Raw genomic sequence first — 24,922 nt, forward strand, 5'->3', positions numbered from 1 at the left:
CCATGACCTACTCTGGCAGCCTGTCTGTATTGCTAAGAAAACTTCATATATATCTTACTGCAGCATTAGCAGAGGCATATGATGCAAGAAGGCAAGCTTATGCAGTATCAGCCAAAAAAAAAAAAAAAAAAAATTAAATAAAACTCTCACATTTCACCCCTCCATTCGTTCCAAATACCTATCCAGCTCAGCCTTAAATTTATTTAGGCTATCAACTTCCATAACAAAAGATGGAAGTCTGTTCCACCAATCAACTATCCATTTACTAAAGGCAAACTTCTGCACGTCTATCCTACAACTGTCTTTCCTCAATTTAAATTGATGCCCTCTCTGGTGATTATTCTGAGCAGGAGAAGAATCCCATCAGCATTGAGCATGCTCAAACCATTCAAGGCTTTATACAAATCAATCAGATCACCTCGCAGGCGCCTAGTCTTCAGACACTGTAATCTGCAAAACTTTTTTCCATTCACTAATCTTGTTGCCCTTCTCTGTACTCGTTCCAACAGCTCTACATCCTTCTTAAAATGAGACATCCAGACCTGTATACAGTACTCAAGATGTGGTCTGACCATTGCCTTATACATGGGGATAATCACCTCCTTATCCCTGCTAGAAAAATTCCTGTATATTATTGACAAGACACCATGAGTTACTCTTGCAGAACGTCTGCACTGCTTAGAAAACTTCATATCTGTCTGCACAATTGCCCCCAGGTCCTTTCCGTTCTCTACCACCTTCAGCGTAGTACCACAGATTTGATACATTACTCTGGGGTTACTGCTTCCCATAGGTAGAACTTTACATTTGTCAATGTTAAACTTCATTTGCCACCACTCAACTTTTCTAGATCCTGTTGCAGCAGTGTACTGTCATTAGTGTCCTTAACAACCCTGCCAACCTTTTTATTGTCTGCAAACTTGGACATTAAGCTTGATATACCATCATCAACATCATTTATAAATACAGAAAACAACAATGGACCCAACACTGAAACCTGAGGGACTACACTAATAACATTAGTCCATGATGAGCAGTGTCCATTGATTACCACTCTCTGTCTTTCCCACTCAACCAACCCTTTAATCACAGCAGCAATTTGGCTCCAATGCCACACTGCTCAAATTTGTGCACCAGTCTTCCACTTGCAACAGTATCAAAAGCATTTATAAGATCCAAATATATGATATCAAAGTTATTCCCTGCATCCAGTTCCTTTGTGACCACATCATAGTATCCAATCAAATTGGTCAGGCAAGGCTTTCCCTTAACAAAACCATGCTCTGTCCGAGCTATAACTGAAGCCTTGTCTAGATGATTCTGCAGTGCTTCTTTAACCAGTGCCTCCATTAATTTTCCTGGAACAGAAGTTAAACTAACAGGTCTATAATTACTTGTGCCACCCTTTGATTTTCCTTTGTGAATTGGGATCACATTTACACATCTCCAGTCCATGGGTACCACCCCTGAGTCCAAGGAAGCTCTCGTAATTATGGCTAAGGGTTTGCTTACTAACTTTGCTCCCCCCTTTAATATAACTGGATAGATCCCATCCTTTTTTATGTTTATCTTAAACAATTTCTCCTCCACTTTCCTCTCAGTTATTACCAAATCATCTATCTCACTGCCAGAGTTTAATTCATCTCTAGCATAATCCTCTCTGAATAGCTTTTCATGTGTGAATGTAGATGCAAAATACTCATTTAGTTTGTTAGCCACCTGAGCAGTACCATCAACAGATGAACCATCAATATCCAGTGAACCAATCCAATTCATCCCTTTCATTCTAGAGTTTTCATAGGAAAAGAACTTTTTGTTGTTTTTCTTTGCATCCTTTGCCAAAGATTTCTCATAATCTGCCTTTGCCTGCCTAATTTCCTTTGTGACTTGGTTACAGACCAGCTTATATCTATCATAGGCTTCCATGTGACCCATTAATTTATATATATCCATGCATTTTTCTTCTCTGCCATATGTCTCATTAGTTCATCTGACATCCATTACCCCAGGTCTCTTTCATTCTCCACTACCCTGAGTGTAACACCATATAGTCGGTTCAGTTCTCTGTTGTTACTGCTACCCATATGCAATACTTTGCATTTGTCAATGTTAAACTTCAGTTGCCACTTATCATCCCATCTATTCAATTTTTCCAGAAAGTTTCCAGCAGCATACTGTGATTACTGTTATTAACAACCATGCCAACCTTTGCATTATCTGTAAACTTTGACATTAAGTTTGATATACCTTCATCAATATCATTGATAAATATACAAAACAACAATGGGCCCAACACCGAACTCTGAGGGACACTACTAATAACATTAGTCCATGAAGATCAGTACCCACTGATGACCACTCTCTGTTTTCTACCACCCAACCATCCTTTTATCCATTGTAGCCCGTAATGCCATACTGCTCCAATTTGTACAGTAGGCTTCCATGTGCAACAGTATGAAAAGCTTTCCTGAAATCCAAGTATATGATATCAAAATTATTTTTTTGCATCCAGTTCCTTTGTAACCACATCTAGTATCCAATCAGATTGGTCATACAAGACTTCCCCTTGACAAACCCATGCTGTGTCTGAATTATTACTGCTGTCTTCTCTAGATGATCCTGCAATGTTTCTTTAACCAGTGACTCATTATTTTCCCTGGAATAGTAACAGGTCTATAATTACTCGTGTCACCCTTTGTGAATTGGAGATACATTTGCACATCTCCAGTCTGCGGGGACTTCCCCCCGAGTCCAAGGATGCTCTCATAATTATGGCTAAGGGTTTTCTTACTTCCTTTGCCACCTCCTTTAATATAACTGGATAGATCCCACTACCCCAGGTGCCTTTCTTAGGTTTAACTTCAACAATTTCTCCTTCACTCTGCTCTCAGATATTACAAAATCATTGAACTCCCTGTTATAGTTTGATAAACATCTGACGCTCTCCTCCTGAATAACTCCTCATGTGTGAATGTAGATACAAAAAAGTCATTTAGTTCGGCAGCTATCTGAGAACGATCATCTAATGTTAAACCATATTAAACCATTCTGGAATTTTATGAAGAACAAGCATATAACCAATAGAAAGTTACAACTCCATAATGCAGATGGAATTTTCTTATTGGACAAATTCAGTATTGCTCAAGAGTTTGCCAAACATATTTCCAGAATCCAAACAAATGACACATTGAGACCTGCCTCATTTCCTGACTTCACACCTGTTAAAGATGATATTCTCATCAACCTCTTCATCAAAGCTGAAGATTTAAAGTCAGCATTAAAAAGCATAAAAAATGACATTCCTGGCTTATTTTGAAAAAGGACTTTCACTTCCTTAAAACTCCTCATACTTTGAATCTTCAGGCTGTGGGAGTATCCTAAACACTTTAAGCAGGTGCTTAGGATATTCCCTTAGGATAGTTCCCATTTTCAAAAAAAGGCGATAAAAATGATGTAACTGACTACAGACACATATCCTTGCAAAACAGCCCGGCTAAACTCTTCGACACAGCAGTACACAAACATCCCTTTGAATTCTTCAGGCCTTTCATTGATCAGAATCTAAATGGTTTCTGCAGTGGAAGTCAGTATGCACAAATTTGTGTCCTTTCTGGCAATACACCTCTGAAGTTCTTGATAACCACCTTCAAGTCAATGCAGTCTACACAGATATATCTAAGGCATTTGATAAAGTCCTGCATGAACAACTTCTGGAAAAACGTAAGCTTTATGGTATCCGTGATCCTTTGCTCTCATAGCTATGGAGCTATATTACGCATCGTTCCTTGAGCGTTATCATCAATCAAGTGAACTCGGAGAACCTTATAGCACTAAGTGGTATTAAGTTGTTTACACCTCAAGGTTTCCTCCCCACCAGGTCCTCTACTTTTCATTTTTTCATAAATGGTCTTACTTCTTTCATCTGAACCTACAATGTTCAAGTTGTTCTCTATGCAGATGATCTTAAGACATACTCAGCAGTGAAGGAAATTACCGATTCTCAACAGCTTCAATGTGCCCTTAATATATTCTCTTTCTGGCTAGCTCTGAACGGCTTGTCTGCTAACCCCTTGAAGTGCAAAGTAATCTCTTTCTCATCCAGTAGATCTCCACAACTAATAAATAAGGAGTACACTATTAACTCTGTGATCATTGAAAGGTGTGACCAAGTTAATGACTTGGTGATTCTCTTCTCCAGCAGTGCTAAATTTGATGCAATGTCCTTAAAATCAACAGCAAAGCATTCAAAACACTGGTATTTATGAAATGGAACACCAGCAAATTCAAAAACTACAGATATGCTGTTATCCTTTATAAACCTATTGTTCTGCCAATCCTTGAAGTCAGTTCCCCTCATGTGGAATCCACACACAAAGACCTTAATTAACAAAATTGAAGCAGTCCAAAAAATTTTGTCCATTACCTTACATTCTGTAATCCTCTATTTATCACACGGTGTACTATTAATTGCTGTGTGATTACTTTCATCTGAGGCCTTTGTGCTAGAAAAGTTACTGTTGACATCGCCCTTCTAGCCAAAGTAATCACTGGAATTTATGAAGCATCTGATATCCTTGGCAAATTCAACTTCAGTGCTCCTTGTAGACAAGTCAGGAACCTTACATTGTTTCGTTCTGACTGTGCGACCACCGACTTTATGAAGTTCAGTCCACTGAACAGAATCAGCAAATGACTCTCTCATTGACATTTCTGATAACTCCCAATCACTGATGAACTCCATCCAAAAGTTTGGCTCTTCTCTTGAACTGCAAAGTGACTAGCTCATATCTATTTATTGTAGTTTATTATTATTATTATTTGTTTTACTATTTTCTATTTCTCCAATTAATTAATTTATTTGTTTTAAAGGTAACTTAACTTAATGCATACCTCTTTTTGTACATATGATTTTAATGTTTGAATCTATATCAATGTTTATCTTATTGTTGGATTTCTTATTATTGTTATCAACTCTGTTCATTGTTCTGCTCTCAGATACCCGGTTAATTGTTACCTGTTTTGATCTTATTAAAAATAAACATAAAAATAAAATAAAATAACAGGGAGGTAAATGATTTTGTAATAATGGAGAGCAAAGTGGATGAGAAATTGTTGAATTTAAAAATAAAAAAGGCACCTGCGGTGGATGGAATCTATCCAGTTATATTAAAGGAGGCGGCGAGGGAAGTGAGCAAACCCTTAGACACGATTATGAGAGCATCAGAGATGATGTGCAAATGTATCCCCAATTCACAAATGGGGTTCAAAGAGTGTATCCCCAATTCACAAATAATTATAGACCTGTTAGTTTAACTTCTGTTCCGGGGAAAATAATGGATCATGGTTAAGGGAGCATTGCAGGACCATCTAGATGATCCTGCAATGTGGTAATAGTTCAGACACAGCATAGGTTTATTAAGGGGAGGTAAATAAAATTGGTCTTGTCTGACCAATTTTATTGGGTACTACAATGTGGTCATAAAGGAACTGGATGCAAAAAATCTCTTCTTGTTCAAAGGATTTATTCCATTATTACAACGGTTCTCCTCAACCTAACATTTAAAAGTCATTCCTTTATTCTTTTTTTTCCATTTTCTTCTATCTTTCCAATCTCCATCCACCAGCTCTCTGCTATTCATAGCTGCTCTCACATCCTATATCCATGTCCTTCTTGGTCTTCCTCTCTTTTTCCTTCTCCATGGCATCCATTCAATGGGTCCTCTAGACAATCTGTCATCCTCCATTCTCTTCACATGGCCTAACCACTAAATTTTCCTTCTCTATTTTATCAATGATGGTTTTTTGGACGTTCATTGCATTCCTTGTCATGCAGAAAATAATTATGATATCATATACTTGGATTTCAGGAAAGCTGTTGCACATGGAAGACCGCTGTACAAACTGGAGCAGTATGGCATTAAGGCCAAGTTGCTACAATGGATAAAGGGATGGTTGAGTAGCAGATGACAGAATGGTAATCAATGGACACTGCTCTTCGTGGATGAATGTTATTAGTGTAGTCACCCAGGGTTCGGTGATGGGCCCATTGTTGTTTTGTGTATTTATGAATAATATCGATGAAGGTACATCAGGTTTAATGTCCAAGTTTGCAGATGATAGAAAAGTTGGCAGGGTTGTTAAAGACAGTAAAGACAGTATGCTACTCCAATTAGTTCTAGAAATCTTGAATGGCTTGAGCAAGCTCAATGCTGATAGGGGATTCTTCTGCTTACTAAATTCACAAACCTGAGGGGCATAGATTCAAATTGAGGAAAGACAGTTGTAGAATAGATGTATGAATGTTTACCTTAACCAGCAGTTAAGTAATGTTTACATTTACCCTTAAACAACAGATTGAAGTCTGTTCCAGCTGTTGTCCTGGAAGTTGATAGCTTAAATAAATTTAAGGCTGAGCCAGACAAACATTTGGAGTGACTGGATGGTGGGTGAAATGATGGGAATGGTTTTTTTTTTTTTTTTGGCTGATGCTGTACAAGGGGGTATCAAAAAGTTTATACCCTTATCTAGTTAAAACATCAGTAAGAAGATGCCGTTTTTCATATAAGTTTTCTACATATTCAATAACTAACATGAAATTTCATTCCCGTAGGAGATCATACACCAGAGGTGGAGCCTGGAATCTGAGGAAGGACGATATGGTTGACACAGTGGAGTATTGAGTAGTGATCAAGTTCCTGCATTTGCAGGGCAAGAAAACTCAGGAAATTGACGAAGAAATTAAAGTTCTGTATGGGTAGAATGGTCCATCCTATGACACTGTGGGAACGGGAGTTCAAGTGCAGTCGTACAAGTGTCTTTGACAAGAGAAGGAAGGCCATCAACATCCACAGATAGTGAGATGGTTGCAAAGGTTGAGTAGCTGGTGCTGAGTGACAGACCTCTGACAAATCATTTCATTGCAAATGCAGTGGGAATTAGTTATGGGTCTGCCAACAGCATTTTACATGACCATCTGCCATTGTCTAAGTTCTCTGCATGATGGGTTCCAAGATTGCTGACGCCTTTGCAGAAGCAATGTCGAATACAATGTTCTCACTAACTGTTGTATTTGTGTAATGTGAACGTTGAGAACTTTTTTGATTGGTTCGTGACAAATGATGAATGCTGAGTGTACCAGTACGATCCAGAAACTAAAGACATGTCAGAGTAGTGGCTTTGATTCGTCTCAGGAAGTCATCAATGAAGTGGAATCGTGGTTGCAGGCAAAAAAGTGTGGACTTCTGATCAAGGCATTAAACAATTCGTCCATAGTTGCAAGAAATGTGTTACTATAGATGGAGAGTACGTAGAAAACGATTAAAGTTCGGGTAAAGTTCACCTTTCTAGGGTTTTTATTTCTAGGTAAGGGTACAAACTTTTCGATACCCCTCGTAAAAGCTTGCTTTCTTGCATAACATGCCTGAACTAATGCTAATTTGTATGCATACTAATTAGGGCTTGCAAACCGGTTTTATAAAACCGGTTAAATCGGTTTTCATATTGAGTTGTTAAAACCGAAACCGAGCTTCTAAAACCGGATTCGAATATTTTTAGTTAGCCCTCGAATATAGTTTTTTGTTACGCACATTTTCTTTTGTTTGTTCATTTGTCTGGATCGTTCAACTGCTTTATGTTTTAAACGTTTTTTTATTTTATTTTACGTTTAGGTACGAATCTCATGGGCAAGTGGCCCAAATCTAGGAGGGGTACCTTTTATCTTCCCATCTGTATCATAGCACGATGCAGGTGTACTCATTTACGACTGAGTGAGTCGGAGCGATAGCGTAAAAGAAAATGCTCAACATTTCTCCGTTCCATCTATCTTGTTCGCCTGGCAAGTTATGGAACGCGCCTTATTGATGGTTACCCACAAGAAACAGATTCGCTGAATACTGCAGCGAATTTCAATCGTAGAAAGTTTTTTGCTTCTTTATTCCTATGAAATTTGCGATCAAATGTTCTCCAAAAAGCAGCTTCACCAAATTTAGCTTTTATGTAATTTTGAAAATACAATAGATTTAATTGGGGAAAAAAAAAATTTGTGTGAAAAAAAAAAAATTTCTTTCGTGAAAATTTTGAAACTTGCCTCGTTTAGACTCTTCATTCAGTGCTTGCGGAAGTGATGCATAGTATTGTGCTTTGTTATCTTCAATATTTTTATTTAAAATCGCCGGTGATACAAATTCCTACTAATTAATATTTATTACTCTTAATATGTCTAAGATGAAATCAAATGTATGGAATTATTTTGCTCGAAAAAGCAAAGATGAAGCACAATGTTCGAAATGTCAAAAGATAATGAAGTCGTCTGGAGGATCTACATCATCTTTGATGTTGCATTTAAAGAAAATGCATCAGATTGACATTAAACAAGATAACAGTGAACCTCCCATAAAAATGGTATGAACATTAAAAAACTTTATCGTTAAAAAAATCTATGGAAGAAAAGATTTCAAAATTAGCGGCTTTAGATGGATTTTCTTTTAATTCAATTGCCAAGAGTGAGTTTATATAATCAAGCCTTCACCTTCAGAGAAATATAATCGATAAATTACCACCAGCCTCAGTGAATGGAATTAAAAATATGGTTCTGAATTATTATAAAACTAAGAAAGAAGAACTCATTCGGCATCTCAAAAATTCATTGGTTTTGGGTGCACGGTATTCATTGACTCTAGACAAATATACGTCTATACAAAATAAAATGTATATGAATATAAATGTGCAGTCAAAAGACAATCATTGGTCGATAGGTCTTATTGAGATTAATGGTTCACTTGATAGCAGAAGAACTAAGCAAAACGTGAATGGACACTTGAAGGAATTTGGTTTGAACTTGGATGAGGATATTGTTGCCTGCACCACCGATGGAGCAGCACTGATGATTAAGTTTGGCAAGCAAATTATGCCTAATCATCAACAATGTATAGCCCATTGTATACATCTGTCAGTTACAGATGTATACATGTACTTTATGAAAAAGCAATCAATTATGGTGCGACAGTCTCTGAGTCTCCCAAAGACAATGAAGAAAATGAAAATAATGAAGGAAGTAGTGATGATGAAGAAGTTGAAGAAACACAGCAAGGCATGCTTTATCAAACCTACTTTACCGATGAGCTCATTTATTTCTTAAATCCAATAGCCAATACTGCACAAACTATTAACAAAGTCAGAAAAATTTGCAAGCTTTTTCGACAATTTTATTAAAGAAAAATTTAATGAGAAAGAATATAAACTTATATTAGATTGCAAGACTAGATGGGACAGCACATTCTATATGATTGAGAGATTTTTGAATTGAAAATTTGCATTCCAAATGGTCTATGTGCAGTACTGTCAACTGAAGCTGTGTCTGACGATGACTGGAAAACCTTGAATTGTTATGTGAAACTCTGCGACCAGTTGAAATGATTCTGAAGGCTATAACCTCAGAAGATACAGACTTACTTAAAGCAGAGTCTTCAATAGAATTTCTGCTTGTTAAGCTTGATACAGCAGAAAACCCATTTGCTTTAAAGTTTCACCAAAACCTTTTGCAGCGTTACAATGCAAGACGAAATTGCCAAACTGTGGCTTTGCTGAGCTATCTACACAACTCCAAAAAAATTAGGAAAGAAGATTCAGGTTCAAGAACTTTTGATTTTCCAAGTAAGCAAGTTTTGAAAAAGCATGCTGAAGAGATTTATCAGAGATTATTTTCAAAACATTCCGAAGGAGTCTTAGCGTTGAATGAAGAAATTGAAAATAAACGAACCGTTCTTTTAGAAGAAAACAGACTCGTCTAGTTCCGATGTTGGAGATACACTCATGCGAGAGTATGTAATAGTGTAATAAAGAGATTAACTGAAGAGCCTTCAAAATATCCGAGTGAATTGGAAATCAGCAAAGAATTTAAAATTTTGGAGGCAACTAGCAGTAGAAGTGAAAAGCTGGAGAAAGTTTATAGAGCTCTGCTGACCATTAAACCAACAAGTGTCCAATCTGAGAGCGTGTTTTCGATCACTGGGCTCTTTAACACAAAAATAAGGTCAAGTCTATCAGAAAAAAGCTGAGCAATAAATAGTAGAGCAATTTCCCCAAGCTGTTTTTTTTCACATTATTTTTATTTATTTTTTCTTATTATTATAGGGTGTAAGATGTAAAATCTTACAAATATAATATTTTGTGGAGGAGTGAGATTTATTTAAAGTAAAACTTATAATATGGCAATACGGGGGAGCGAACATTACAAGTCAAGAGTATTACTAAGATCAATGGCAAGGATTAAATTAGACAACGTCTATACAAGGGGAGCGATAAGTGAAAAGCTATTAGCAACCTAGGGACACTCGACTCTCAGCTCACACAAACAAACCAAACAACAGAAACTAGTAGCAACTGCTATTAGTAGAAGGGTCAACTCTGGTAAACAATATCGCGGTGGACCATGTGTTGTCGGGACATTTCTTTAATCGGTGACACCTGAAGAGGATAATAAGGTGGTAAAAACGGAACAAATACTGGGAATTAGATTTAAGTCTGTCTGGCTGGCAGTGATGGCAAGTTTTTAGATCGTGGGAAATTAGTCTGCTACAATATAACTATAAGCGGCTGACTTCAAAGGTACTGACAGCCTGAGAAAGTTTACAAATTTCTTAAAATAAGAAGTTAGATCGAGCAACAAGGAATCAGCTTGAGAAAATAAAATGGGCAAATAAGAAGAGAGAGAAAGTTGATAAAATGAGTAAGATTGGTTAAACAGAAAACTAGGGAGGATTTGACATATTGTAGGCGGTACAGAAATTGAGATGAACAAAAAGCGAGTGAACAGGGAGAGGGATAGGACACAGATAGGACCCCGAGTTGAGATTCATGTGGGTGTTTATGGAAATGAGTTAGGAGGGAGACGAAGTTGAGATTCTTGTCAGTGCTTGGAAAAATGAGATACACAGATCCACGAGTTGAGTTATGTGGGTGTTTAGGAAAATGAGTTAGTGGGATTCTAAGTTGAGTTTTTGTTGGTGCTAGGGAAAATGAAATAGTCGGCGGACACAGCAGTCGAGATTTCCGTCGAGATAAGTAAAATGAGTTAGTAACCTGGACAGTTGAGGGTTCTCTTGTGGTAGGAAATATGTGTCAGTTAACAGTTGAGTGTTTGGTCGTGGTGGGAAAAGAGAAGGGTAGCGCCCTGGGAAGTTTTCTTCTTGAAAAAGTTCTTAATAGGTGGAGCGGAAAAACGAGGGTAGCACCCTATGAGTTTTTTCTTGTGATAAGTTTTAATAAAGTGGAGTGGAGAAGGAGTTAGAGTGAGATGCTCTATGAGTTTTCCTTGTGATAGGTTTTAATATGGTGGAGAAAGAACGCCAGTCACATGCAGCCAAGTGTTCCTAAAAAAAGTATCTGTAGCAAATTCAGGTGAAAGCAGAAGAAGGAGATCCTCAGTGAGCCAAAAAATGGAAGTTTGAAACCGCCCCGGAAAGCAAAGGAAAGAAAAAAAATAATAGTAAGTACTGTAGGTTAACAAGGACTGTTAGTGAAACAGTATAGTGATTAATTAATGAAAAACAGAGATAGCACTAGAAGTAAATTGATAGATAAATTATCTCTTAAGTAAATTATATATATATACTAACAGAGTTAATTAATTCAAAGAAGGTTATTGCAAAATGCAAGAGAAACGAAAGATAAGTAATAGAGTAAATTGTTGTTGAAATGATTATAATATGTTAGAAGGATAATTGAACTATATAAAAAACCTTGAATGTTTTAAGGATAGATAATTGAATCCTATGAGAAGTTTTGATTATGTTTTAAGGATAGGTAATTGAACATAGTGTTTGTATTAATGAAGAATTGTTGGTCCAACTGAAAGACTAATAACAAACAGAGACTTTAGGAAATTTAAGATTGGTCTTCAGTGTATTGTAACAGAATGGCAAGAACACAGAGTATAATGATGAAAATAGCATATTGATTGTTAATATAAGAATAATATATGCAAGGTATCCTTGACTTAACCTTGTATGCATATTACATGTTTTTTATTCAATTGTATATTTTGTTGTATATATATATATGTAAATAAACTTTGTTGTTATTAATCTGAGCTTGTTATTCCTGAACACTCAGCCTTTGCGAAAGGAATTATACACAATTGAGAAGTTCCCACGAATCTGGAATTCTCCTAGGAAGTAAAGTCAGATGCGTAAGTGGGGGAAATAAGAATAAAGTGGACAAACACATAATAGGGAACAAAACGAAATAAAAATAAGAACAATAAAACAATAACTAAATATATAAACAATCATCCTAATTCTTTACCACCTCCCACAAGGGCTTATTATTTTTTTTGTTTACTATACGAGAAGATAGTTTTTATTCAAAGTATTTGAATACAATTTGTAATTTTGTATAATCTCAAGCTGATTACTTTTTTGGAGAATTTTAATTTTTTTAATTTTTTTTACCATAAGAGGTGATAGATTTTGTTTAAAAGATTTGATTACAATTTGTGCAATCTACCCAAGATAAAATAAATACCTGTGTTATAAGCTTTTAATTATTTTCCCTAAGTCTGAAAAAATCGGTTTTAAAACCGGTTTTAAGAGTAAACTTCGGTTAAACTCGGTTTTGAAATTTCTCGGTTTTATGCAAGCCCTAATACTAATACACATATGTATACATATCTAGTATAGCACAGCAGACACTCATGCACCCAAAAACATATACGCATTATTATACAGCAAACGCCCGCTATTCGTGGGGATTACGTTCCTGAGAAATGTCGCGAATACCGAAAACGCGAATACTGAGTTATGGCTCCCATAGTAATAAAGGGGTTCCGTTCCAAAGTATGAAATATATAAGAAAAACTAGTCTAAAATTGTCTACGTATGTATTATATATACCTTCATAATATGACTATGTACATAGACAGTACATAGTGAAATGCAAGCATATGGCATCGAAATGAAAATAAGAAACAATTCAATATTAAATGTAATATTTATAGAAATTTCAAACTAATCTTTCAAACCAGCGCCTTTGCTAGCAAAAAACTTATCACGCCAGTGCTATCACCAGTTTTGCTAAAGTGCTACTAAAGGAGTTTTGCCGTTTCACGAATGATGAGTGAACTTAATGGAATTTTATTTTGAGTTCAGTCTTCCATCCACAGATTTAAAGCTTTTTCCGTTTTTTTCTAATTTAACATCACGAGTTAGAGGAAACGTTTTGAAGCAATTAGCGCATTTTCACAGACACTATGGTGGATTTTTTTTTCAGATTGTTTGATAGATCGTACCGTTGACTCACTGATTTTATAATGTTTTGCCACTGAGGAGACACTTTCACCATTAGAAATTTTGTCTAATAACTCAATTTTATTCGCTAATGTCATCACCTTCTTTGATATTTTCACATTTCTCTTGTTATTCGTAGCCATATTTTTGTACGGGTTAAAAAGAACTTGTCCACAATAAAGTCACTTTCTTCCGTTAAAAAACTTGAAAAAGTCTGTTTTACACTGCAAAATAGTAGATTTATCACAATTTATAAATTGATAAATTTATTCAATTTATAAGCATATAAATTAAAAGCAAACGACGAAACCTTCCATGACAAGCTCATAACACATACTGAACAAGGATTATCGAGAAACATCCACGCTTGCGATTTTGTCACCCCTCTCCCCCACCCACTGAGCGCTGTTTTGACCGGGAAAGATAATTTTAGCCACGCCCATGTTTTTTTATGACGGAAAACATTCATGCCGCTTTAAAATTCACATTTTTTTAGGTTTCATTTTATATTAAATCAGCGATCGTGAATATGCGAATACAGATACCGTGAATAGCGGGGGTTTACTGTATTTAGACCTACTTGTACTCATATATCCGTTTATATTTATACATGAGTATATGCATACATGTAGTTCTAAATATAATAATGCGTTTTTGTTTTTGGGTGCATGAGTGTCTGCTATACTGGTTGTGTGTGTGTGTGTTAGTATATATGCAAATGTAGGAGTAGAAAGGTGAACTTTACCCGAACTTTAATCGTTTACTGCCTGCAAAAAAAAACAAAAAAAAAAAACCACATGTTCTGTGCTATTCAGGGTACTGTATCGAGTGGAATAAGTATGTAAAAATGGGGAAGGCATGACAATGTTCATTAGGTGATAACTGTTGTACCAAGAACATGTATACAAAAAAAAAAAAAAAAAAAAATTAATTAGCTGTTCTTTCAATTTAAGCTGTATAAACGTGAGTGAATATTAGGTCACCTATGTAAACCATCTGTGACTGAATCAATGTTTATGATTAGTATAAAAAAACAAAAAAAAAGTGATTTCTTGGTAATTGTTATATTTAGGGTTTTTTTTTTTTTTTTTTTTTACGAGAACCCCAAATGAGAGGTATTAGAACCTGTAGTACTTAGAACCAGGGCTCCCACTCACAAATTTTAAAAAAACTTAGATTGCAACTTAAATAAACCCAAAAAAAAACCTAGTTTTCATCATATAGTATAGCAACACAAATAAGATAAAACTTACCATGCAAAAATATATATTTTTTAATTGTAATCAGAATTTTCATCCCATTCAGTTCCCTCCACATTTATTTTTTGAAGTTCTTTCATTTTTTTCAAACGTTCTTCGTATCTTTTATGACAAGTTCCTTGTATGACTTCTTTTACCAATTCTGATTTAGGTTTCCATGTATAGTAATTTTGATTAGATCTATTTATCGCCTGTTTGCCATTAGTCGATTTTTCACAGTTTCTGGTTTAAGGGAGTTTGTGGCTTTTGTTTTTATATGGTTTACTTGGGAGAAGATTCATTCTACTCTTGCCGAAGAGTGAGGTAAAATAGCTAGACTGGTCATAAAGTTAGATAAAATCTCATATTTAGAATTATTAAAGCCATCTTTTACATTACGTAACAGATACCATAACTCAGGGATGGTTTTGTAAGAGAAATCTAAATCTTGATTTAAACGAAATGATCTCCATTCATCATCTAGAAGATCTAGTTTGTCTTCAGAAACAAAGTGAGGGAACTGCATTGCTAAATGGAAAATTGAGGATGGCGAATTGGCAAGATCATGTATCACTGGTGGGTCAAGAACATTGAGACTGGCGATAATTCCATCATCATTTAGAGGAAATCTTTTTCTGATTTCAATACAAAGTTCAACAAGAAATTTTAAACAATCATTTTTAAACCTGCTTTCACTGTCACCAAGTGGGGTTGAATTTAATAAGGCCATACAACGGCCTCCCAAATATATTTTATTCAGAGGCTTATGATTTATTGCATTGCTTGGATCAGTTTCAACCAGCTTGCACGAAGTAATGACTTCTTCTTTTATGAAAAAACTAAGAATATTTTTATACTCAATTGAAACCATTGAATGAAGTAAGTGCAATCTGAAATGCTCAGATTGAAATTCAATATTCAGGCAGTTTATTTTCTCCAGTACATATCCTAAAAACAACAACATATGCTTAGTTCCTTTGGTGATCATAGTATTGTAAATATTTCCTGCACCATCGATTTTGTCAATTTTTGATTGAGACTGAAAATAAAGAACTAATGCATCCCACTGCTCAATAATAATTTTTATTACATTGCCACGGGATAACCAAAGTGTTTGTGCTAATTTGGGGATTTTATGCTTAGCAGTATCTACAACATCTTGAATCATTTTGAACTCGTTTAATCTTTTATTACTACGGGAAAATAACAAGAGATATCTTTTATAAATATTTCTAGATATGATGGTAGTACCTTGACTGAATGACTAGCACATAATGCAAAAGAATGGCAAACACATCCCATTATAAATACTGTTGGTACATACTTTTTTAGCAATGACTGGAACCCACTCTTAGTACCCATCATAGTGGCACAATTATCACTTCCAAAGCCAACGAGATTACTTATTTGAATGTTTTTTTTTCTATGAAAATATCTTTTACAGCTTGATAAAGCCCTTCTGAAGTACCATTTTCGACACAAACAGTGTCAAGTAACACATCTACAACCAAGTTTTTGAATATCAAAATATCTAACAACAACAGCTAGAACTTGCGATAAAGATAAATTTGTACTTTCATCTATTATCATTGAAAACATGTTGTTTCTGCATATGTTAGAAATGTATATATTTTCATGATAGGCTCTGCCATCTGGTATAAGAAAGATAAGAGAATTTAGTCGCCTTCATCTGAACTCGTTTTGCAATATTGTATCATGAAATGCTTTCTTACATGCTTCTATAAGGTGATCACATTGCACAAATGGAATATTATGCTCAGAAATGAGTGCAGCAATTGTTAACTCTGCCTTTGCCACTTCTTCATTCTCCGTACGTTTACGTTTTGTGAAGAACGTGTCTAATGTTGAACTTGACTTAGCAATATTTGCACTTTTTTTATGTTTAACTGTATTTTTATGCGCTAGTAACATCGATTTATTGGCATTCTTTAATTTCATTTCACAACAAATACAGTAAGACGCACCTTTTTCATTACTGTCTTCTTTCAACCAATCCTTTAATTCCGGATCTTCTAACCATTCATTTCTAAAATTTTGAGTATACCACCGTTTACTCATCTTTCTTTGTGGGGAACAAGTTTCAGACATTGTGGGCAATTGGTGGGTATGGCTAATTAGCAGTTATCTTATTTAAAATGTTCTATAAAATAAAAAATAAATCACTAATCCATTAACATAAAATAGAAATAGTCACTACAATTTAAATTTATTATATCACTGTATGTAGTACACGCATAAATGTAAAAATCACACCAAATAATGAAATAATATCACGAACGATCACGAAAGACTGTGCAGTAAAGACCGCCTTCCGCCTGCTCAATAGGCTGCGCATACATGTTAGTAACACGAACATGTAAGCTTAATTTCATAGTGTAGAACCCTGCGAAAACTTTGAAATCCCTTTACATTTGTAGTATTTTGTACAAGCACTTGAGATATTACAAATTATGATCAGTATTGTTAGAATATAAAATTAAGAAAATTCTAAACTGTTATTAAATGTATTAAATTTTATTGTATTTAAAAGAAATAAAAATAAATTTTGACTTAAAATTAAAAATTACCGAAAAAACCCAGATAATGAGATATTTTTGTGAAAAAAAACCTATCAACCCAGATGACAATCAAAAAACCCAGATCTGGGTGGAAAAACCCAGGAGTGGGAGCCCTGCTTAGAACGGTTTCTTGGGTTGGATGTTAAGAAGATATTTTTTGACATTGGACTTGAACTTCTGTAGATTGTAATTTTCAGGAAATATGTATGAAGGAAGGCTGTACCAGAAAATGGCAGTTGAATGAATAAACGAGGTAGATGAAAAGTTCTTTCTATGAGTTTGAAGTTGTACAGTAAATGGATGTTGGCTGGTGACAGCACGTGTTTGGACTGTTTTGAAAGAGAGAGCAGGAATTATAGAAGCCAGAAGAACAGTGTCCATGGAAGTATCTGCAGAAAAGGCATACTGCAGAAACAGTACGTCTATGAGACAGCGAGTGGAGAGACTCTGTTAGAGATGAGTCATTAATTAACCTAACTGCCCTCTTCTGAATGGAATCTAGAAGCCTGAGAGAGGTTTTGGGACACCGCCTCAGATGTGGGAACAATCTTCCATGGCAGGGTAGATTTGCGATTTGTACAGAGTGAACAGCTGTTTGGAAGAAAAGGGACGATGGGAGGGAAAGAGAAAACCAAGTTTTTTAGATGCAGAGGAAGCAATATTTGTAATGTGTTTGTGCAAAAGAGATTAGCAGTCAGGGTAAACCCCAAAAGAGATATATCATTTTCCCTAGAAATCGGAGTGTCACCAAAGATAAGCATAGGAGCAGAAGAATCCTTTTTGCGAGATATAAGACAAGACTAAGTTTTAGAAGGATTGAAATTAACAAAGTTGTCTTTGCCCCACTGGGGAATTACCCGAAGATCGGCATTTAAGGAATTGGCAGCAGATTTTTGAGAAGTTGAGCTGATTGAGCATGGCAAGGTTTCTCGAACTGGAAAGTGGATTGCAATGTGCTATCATTGGCAAAACTACGGATAGGATTTCCAGTCAATGGAAGAAGGTCATTAATATACAAGAGGAAAAGAGTGGTGGAAAGAACAGAACCTTGAGGGACACTGGCAATAGTGGAGAAGTTGGAAGACAGAGAGCCATTTACCATCACCCCCAGTGAGCGATTAGAGAGAAAACTGGATAAACAATTACAAAAAACAGTTGGCAAACCAAAAGATGGAAGCTTGTTTAGAAGACCTTTATGTCAAACACGGTCAAAAGCCTTTGAGATGTCAAGAGTAACTGCTTATGTTTCACTGTACGTTTCCACTGAATCTGTCCATAGATCGGTAACATAAGCAAGAATATCACCAGTGGATCGACACTGACGGAATCCATACTGGCGATCGTTGATCAGACGGAAGGTTTCTAGGTAGTTTAAGAGTTGGCGGTTAATTGATTTCTCCATTACTTTACAAAGAGTAGAAGTAATTGCAATGGAACAATAATGGATGGGAGGGATTTCTCACCCTTTTTAGGAACTGGTTGGATTCGAGCAAATTTCCAAGCAGAAGGAAAAACAACTTTGGAATAAGAAAGTGAAAAAAGGTGGAAAAGAAACGGAGTAAGTTGAGGAGCACAGGTTTTGAGAACAAATGGAAAAATACAATCAGGACATGGAGCTTTCTTAGCATTAAGATTCGTAAAAATCCTTCTGGCATTCTTTTGAAGGAAGAGCACAGGAGGCTTTGAATGGAGCGTGTTGGGAATGGTGCGAAGTGTTTTACTAAGATCACTAATATGTGAGTTGGAAGAAAAATGGGATGCTAGAAATTCAGCTTTATCCTTGGCTGAAGTGACAACAGAACTATCTATTTTCGACAGAGGTGGGAGCAGAGATGGGCAAAAGTTGCGGCCAATAGTTTCACAAGAGACCAGAATGCTCAGCTACCATTAGGGCAAGAAGCAAGTTTTCTACTCTTAGCCTGTTCAAAATCTAGTTTGAACTGATTAATAACTGCTTTACAATTGTTGTGAGCTTTGATGTAGGAAGAAAATGAAACTGGAGAATCAGAAACAAGCCAATTACAATATGCAACATTCTTCTCTTGAACAGACCTAGCACATTTATTGGAAAACCAAGGTTTAGATAAAGTACAAGATTTTAAAGTGGAGTGTGGAATAAAGGATTCCATTCCTACAAGAATAATTTCACTGACACGATCTGAGGAGATGTTGACATCAAAAGTTTTAAAACAGTAATCTAACCAAGGAAAAGAAATCTCGCAGGTCATCCCATTTTGCATTCTTGTAATGTCAAACAATAAGAGGTTGGAATAGCCATGAGATAAAGGTTGCATTGGAGAAGAGACAATCACCAAGTTGTGATCTGAAGTGCTTAAAGGACCTCTCACTTCGACTGTGTACTTAGAAGGGTTGTTTGTGAGAAAAAGATCAAGCATGTTGGCTATATGGTTAGGATTGTCTGGTATTCTAGTAGGTAAATGAACAATCTCTGCAAGGTCATTAGTAATTGCAAAAGCCTCAGCATCTCGACTAGCTGGGTCAGTGTGCCTAGAAAATGGAAGCCAGCTGGATTTGTAAGCATTAAAATCACCAAGGAAAATCATCACCCTGTTAGGAAAGTTGGACTGGAGAGAGTTAAGTTGCAAAGAGAGGAAGTCAAAGAGCTTTAAGTGATTAGTGGATATGGGAGAATGGTAGAGACAACAGATGAATTTAACAGAATAAGGTAGAGAGGTTTTAAACCGAGAAGATCAAAAGCAGGAGATTCTAAATTACCAAGTCTCTGACAGGGAACATTGGAATGGTTATATGCACAATTACCATCTTTGAAGTGAAAGGAATCATACAGCAAATAATTTGGGCAACTGAGATGAGCAGTAGTTGAATCAACCAATAACTGAGATTCTGTCAGAAAAAGTACATGGAGTTTGGCAGACTGCAACTGGGAATGGACTTTGTTGAGATTAGACTGAGACCACGTATATTTGTCAAATGAACTAGGAAGTGTTTGGGAGGTTTAGATGTTTTTGCAGATAAGCTTATTCTATTAGTTTGACAATTACCCCAGGGGCTCACATCTGGTATGAGATTAGCACACCCAGGGTCCTGAACTGGATATCATCATTCTTCTCATTCTTGATGGTTCCCTTCTACATCTGACTCTTGCTCACTTTCTCTCAGGTTAATTCAGAATTTTTTTTTTTTTTTGGCTGGTTCAGCATAAGCCTCAGGTTCATTGCACCATGTGGCTAATGATAATAATAATAATAATAATAATTCATGATGTGTTCAATAGTGAGAAAAGAAAAAGTGGGGGGGGGGGACATGCTGTATGAAGTTATGAAATTTTTGGATATGGCGTACACATGGTAAGAATATACCCAGATCCTTGATGCAACGTGGCCTTGACAATGCCCCCCACATACACACTACTCAGACTCCCTCCATTCACTATCTGGAAGAGGAGAGGTAGCAAAATTATACACTAGCTGATCCCGAAGCCTCCTAGAAAGTTACCAATAGGTTCGGTCCAGTGTACTAACTAGTGGCCGGCCTGTGAACACTGTTTTAGAGCTGTACCCTTGAAATGTAAGGAAGATTGGATCTCGCCATGATGTCTATCACAACCTCAAAAGTCATCAGTCATACTGCATAATGGAAGAGATGGGGAATAGTTGACCGGACCTTAACTCTGGAGACTAAACGTGGGTTCCACCACTTCAAGCCTCCAATAAGCAAAGGGGTGGTATTGCACTGGTTGATGAGCGTCATCTACTACCTAGTATTGTCTGATAACACAGAGGAGCGGCATTCCACCATGTGGTGTGGGTGCCACACCTCGACCCCCCCTCCTGCTTACGTTGGTTCACACCTGGGTGGGCACCCACAGTGTGCCTGCACATGGGGGTTATACCCAGGATTACTAACAGTCCCACCATTGTGAAGGTGCAAACAGAGGATTTGACTGTAACAGATCGTCTGGACTTCACCGAAATTGGGTCCACTATACTTGAGTGTCACCTGAATATCAGTTCCATCAGCGTTTTAGACTCCCAGGTAGCAAGTACAGATTGTCTGGCATATGTGAGAGAATGTCTGTGATAACCTAAAGGACCAAGGTGGCACCCGTGTCCTGTATGTATGTATGTATGATGACGAAAGTAAGATAAATGTGTATTGTGTTATGTTCTGTTTTTTAGTCTGCCCATAAATATGTATATTAAAAAGAAAAAAAAAAGGTAATTGTGTAAATATAAGTATGACAGGTGGGCAATTGGGCTGAGTGGTTGCAGAGTGTGTATGTGCTGTTCTAAAATCCCCTAAATTAGACTACATATGGGGCAACCTAACGGGATTTCCTGATAAGTTGTCCCCCTGACCTACTGTCATTGTGTCCTCCTCTTCTGAGGCATGATGTGGAGTTTGCTGACACTGGCCAGCATGGGATTAATAACAGAGAAGCATTGCATGTCTCCTCCTCCCACATATTGCACTCTGTTCCTATGACTTTAATCCTCTACAATCCCTGTCTTCCTTTGCTACTTCCTATCAAAACCTTTTCAACTGGTGGACTCATGCCACAAATCTTTTTCTGCTCTTAACTCCCATGGAGGATTGGTTCCTTCCACAGGGGTGCCCCTCTACCTCTTTAACTTCATATATCCAATTGGAAAATCTCTCTTCATCTACCTTCTTTATCTTCTTCTTTTTTTCTGTTCCACTTCTCCTCAGCTGTCCCCCCTGCTCCCTTTTTCACTTTCCAGAGTGTGTGTGTGTGTGTGTGTGCGTGCTGTTCTAAAATCCCCTAAATTAGACTACATATGGGGCAACCTAATGGGATTTCCTGATAAGTTGTCCCCCTGACCTACTGTCATTGCGTCCTCCTCTTCTGAGGCATGATGTGGGAGCTGTCCCCCTGCTCCCTTTTTCACTTTCCAGAGTGTGTGTGTGTGTGTGTGTGTATACCCCCCCCCCTCAGGGATCATCCCTGCCAGAGACCTTTCTATTTCCAACTACCCAGCCTGCCTCCCCAGGCAATCTGTCTGGGAAGGCAGCCTGGGCATAGTTGGGTCCCACTATGGATGCTGCAACTGGCTGGAGGAACAACACAACCCAACACTAAAACTATCTCTGGCTTTTACAGAGTTTACACTACAAAGTTGGGAGATCACCAGTGCAAACACAAACACAAAGTTGGGAGATCACCAAACACAAAGATCACCAAATACACTATTCCCTTCAGTACCACCATTTTATGGGAAAAACCCTGGTGCTGTTTGACAATAAACACTATGTCCCATCTGTACACATGTACTCTTCATATCTGAATTCTGAATCCGAGTGACACCCCGTCTCTGATATGTCTACAATGTTTGCATTTGATGACTGATTCAGCACTTCAAATATATTTACTATGCTTCTAGTATTAGTTTACAAGTATACCAGCAACTTTTTTTTTTTACTTTTAGTAATCTTAACACAGCCCATGTATCTGTTTTTTCTATGATGATCCACAGCAGGATTTGAAATGCCTGTTGCTTTGCTTTCCGGGCTGCTTCATGTTCCAAGAGAAGCAGTGCAAGAATCACTTTTGACTCTGCCTGCAGCTAATGTTAATCTGAGTATCCACCCAAATCAGCAGTTTTCCATCCCACCTAACACTGCCTTGATGACAGTGTTAGGTGGGATGCCCCTCTCAGCAAATATTCTTGAAAATCATATTTATTTGGCATCTTGCTGAAATATGTGAGTAATTAGCTTTGTACTACACAAGTACTATGAAATAACTGCATGTAAAAGAAGCAACACTGTTACCTCACATTTCTATTTTGAAATGTAAATTAGAACAGGCATACAATTTGCTAATGAAAATAAGGAGCAATTCATAAAATTTTGTAAAAATTTTAATATAATAATAATTTCAGAATTTTTTTCACTAAAAGAAAAAGATGGAGAAAAAACCAAGTTTTGGCAAAAACATGAAAAACAGAATGAGTTATATTATGATGGTGAGATAAAGAAGACTCATATTGAATAAAAAGATGGATTCTCTGTTATTAATCTGGAGAGTTGAAAACTATTTAATGCTCTTTTATTCTCACATCAGAAAGTTGGCTGTGGTAAAATTAACACACCGGAAAACTTGAAAGTATGCATTTACATATCATGCTACCAACATCCTATGTAATGTGTAAGTGGCAACACTGAAAATGCAGCTTTCTTATTTTCACTTCTTCCACATTATTAAATATGAATGCTTTAATTTTTCATTTCCTCTACCACAATATGCAAATTTTAATAGCAGTCACACAATGGCTTAATGAATCTTACCTGAACAGTACTTTCCTCTCCAATGAAGTGAATGCATTGATTACCTATATTTTTAATGAATCAGAAAGAGTAATTTATATATTAATAAGACAGATAATTAAAAGAAGGGAATAGAAATTTTATTTTCTTATTATAAAATAACTGCAATAATCATTCCATGTCAAAAAAAAAAAAAAAATCTCCATCATTAACAAGTACAAATTTCATTCTTGTTAACCTTGTGGTTGTCTTTCAGTAACTTCAAATGCCTGTTAAAATAATCATAGTGCATTAACTGTTAAATGAGGGATAAATATCTGAAATTTTTTATATCATGTAGTTTTTAAAGTGATTTTTTATCAATTTCTCAGAATAGCTGAGCAGGAGAACCAGTCAGAGTAGAGGGATACAGCCAATTTACGAACTTCAGAATGTATTAACATTCGTTTACAATTCAAGGTTACTTCATTTCCCCTACCTGCCTGGCTATTTATTTATTTGGTTTTTTTTTAGGAGCATTAGCAACTAAGGCCATATTGCTCTGGGGATATGTGGTGGTCATTCCCTGACCTTTCCGCATCCTCCGTACTTGGTGGTCACGGGCTCGGACCCCAGTCTAATCAAGAAGCGTGTGCTGCGCATGCTGCTCCTGCCCAACTGGCTATGGAGGCACCTCCCTGACTGGCAGGCATGCACTGCTTTCCCTAGTTCCATCCCTGCACTCCTCATGGCAGTGATGGAAACTAGCTAGCAGCTCTCCTGGCAAATACTGTGGCTGGCTAATTGCTAATCTCAACTTGGTTTAGAAGTGTTCATGCTTCTTCAGTGACATTTGGATTCATGCAGATTCATTAGAAACTCACTGTACAGCCGCTACAGGTCCATTATGTCCTTTCTGTGCATATTATACCCACCATATTCAGATTCCACCTCCAATATGTCAGAGTGGTACCATGTTTCCGACATCTACAATGTCAACATTATGACTTTGATGAAAACCAGTACTTAAAATTCATCAAATTTGTTTGATGAATTTGAGTTACTGGTTAAGTCAATGAATTTCGAGATATGTGGGTAGCAGAATTTGTATATGATGAGTATAATCTGCACAGAATGGGAGGACTTATGATTTTGGTTAAGAAGTACATACAATCTAAGGCAGTACACCCAGTTTAAAGTGGGTGGTTAATGCAATGTGAAATCAGTTTGGCATGACATAAGCACTGGGAAAACAAAAAAATAAAAGTAGGAGTATATTATAGAGCAAATGCCAGTTTGAGTATAATGAGAACCTACACAGACAAACAGTATAGGCCAGTAAATCAGAATGTCTTTTATCACGGAGGGGGTATTAACTTTCCAGGTATTGATTGGAACTTGAGTTGGTTGTACCCACAGTAGCAGAACTTTTCTGGTTTAATTGGATTAGAATTAGTAGAGGCATATGATGCAAGAAAGCAAGCTTATGCAGCATCAGCCAAAAAAAAAAAAAAAAAAAAAAAAAAAACCCCACTCCCAAACCACCAGGGGCTCACATCTGGTGAGCATGGGC

General features: G+C 36.7%; 1 protein-coding gene across 2 annotated transcripts in view; it reads right to left on the reverse strand.

Moving 5' to 3' along the window:
* LOC150084630 (lysosomal-trafficking regulator-like) overlaps positions 1–24,922 on the reverse strand; it is an 813,382-nt gene that overhangs the window by 413,175 nt on the left and 375,285 nt on the right. For both annotated transcript variants that reach the window (XM_090375369.1, XM_090375368.1), the window contains exon 12: positions 23,392–23,435. In XM_090375369.1, coding sequence (XP_090231495.1) covers positions 23,392–23,435 — 44 coding nt within the window. The remainder of the gene's footprint in view (positions 1–23,391; positions 23,436–24,922) is intronic.

This window comes from Mastigoproctus giganteus, chromosome 6, assembly GCF_048544385.1.
Source record: "Mastigoproctus giganteus isolate SK-2022 chromosome 6, ASM4854438v1, whole genome shotgun sequence".
NCBI classification, from domain to species: domain Eukaryota; kingdom Metazoa; phylum Arthropoda; class Arachnida; order Uropygi; family Thelyphonidae; genus Mastigoproctus; species Mastigoproctus giganteus.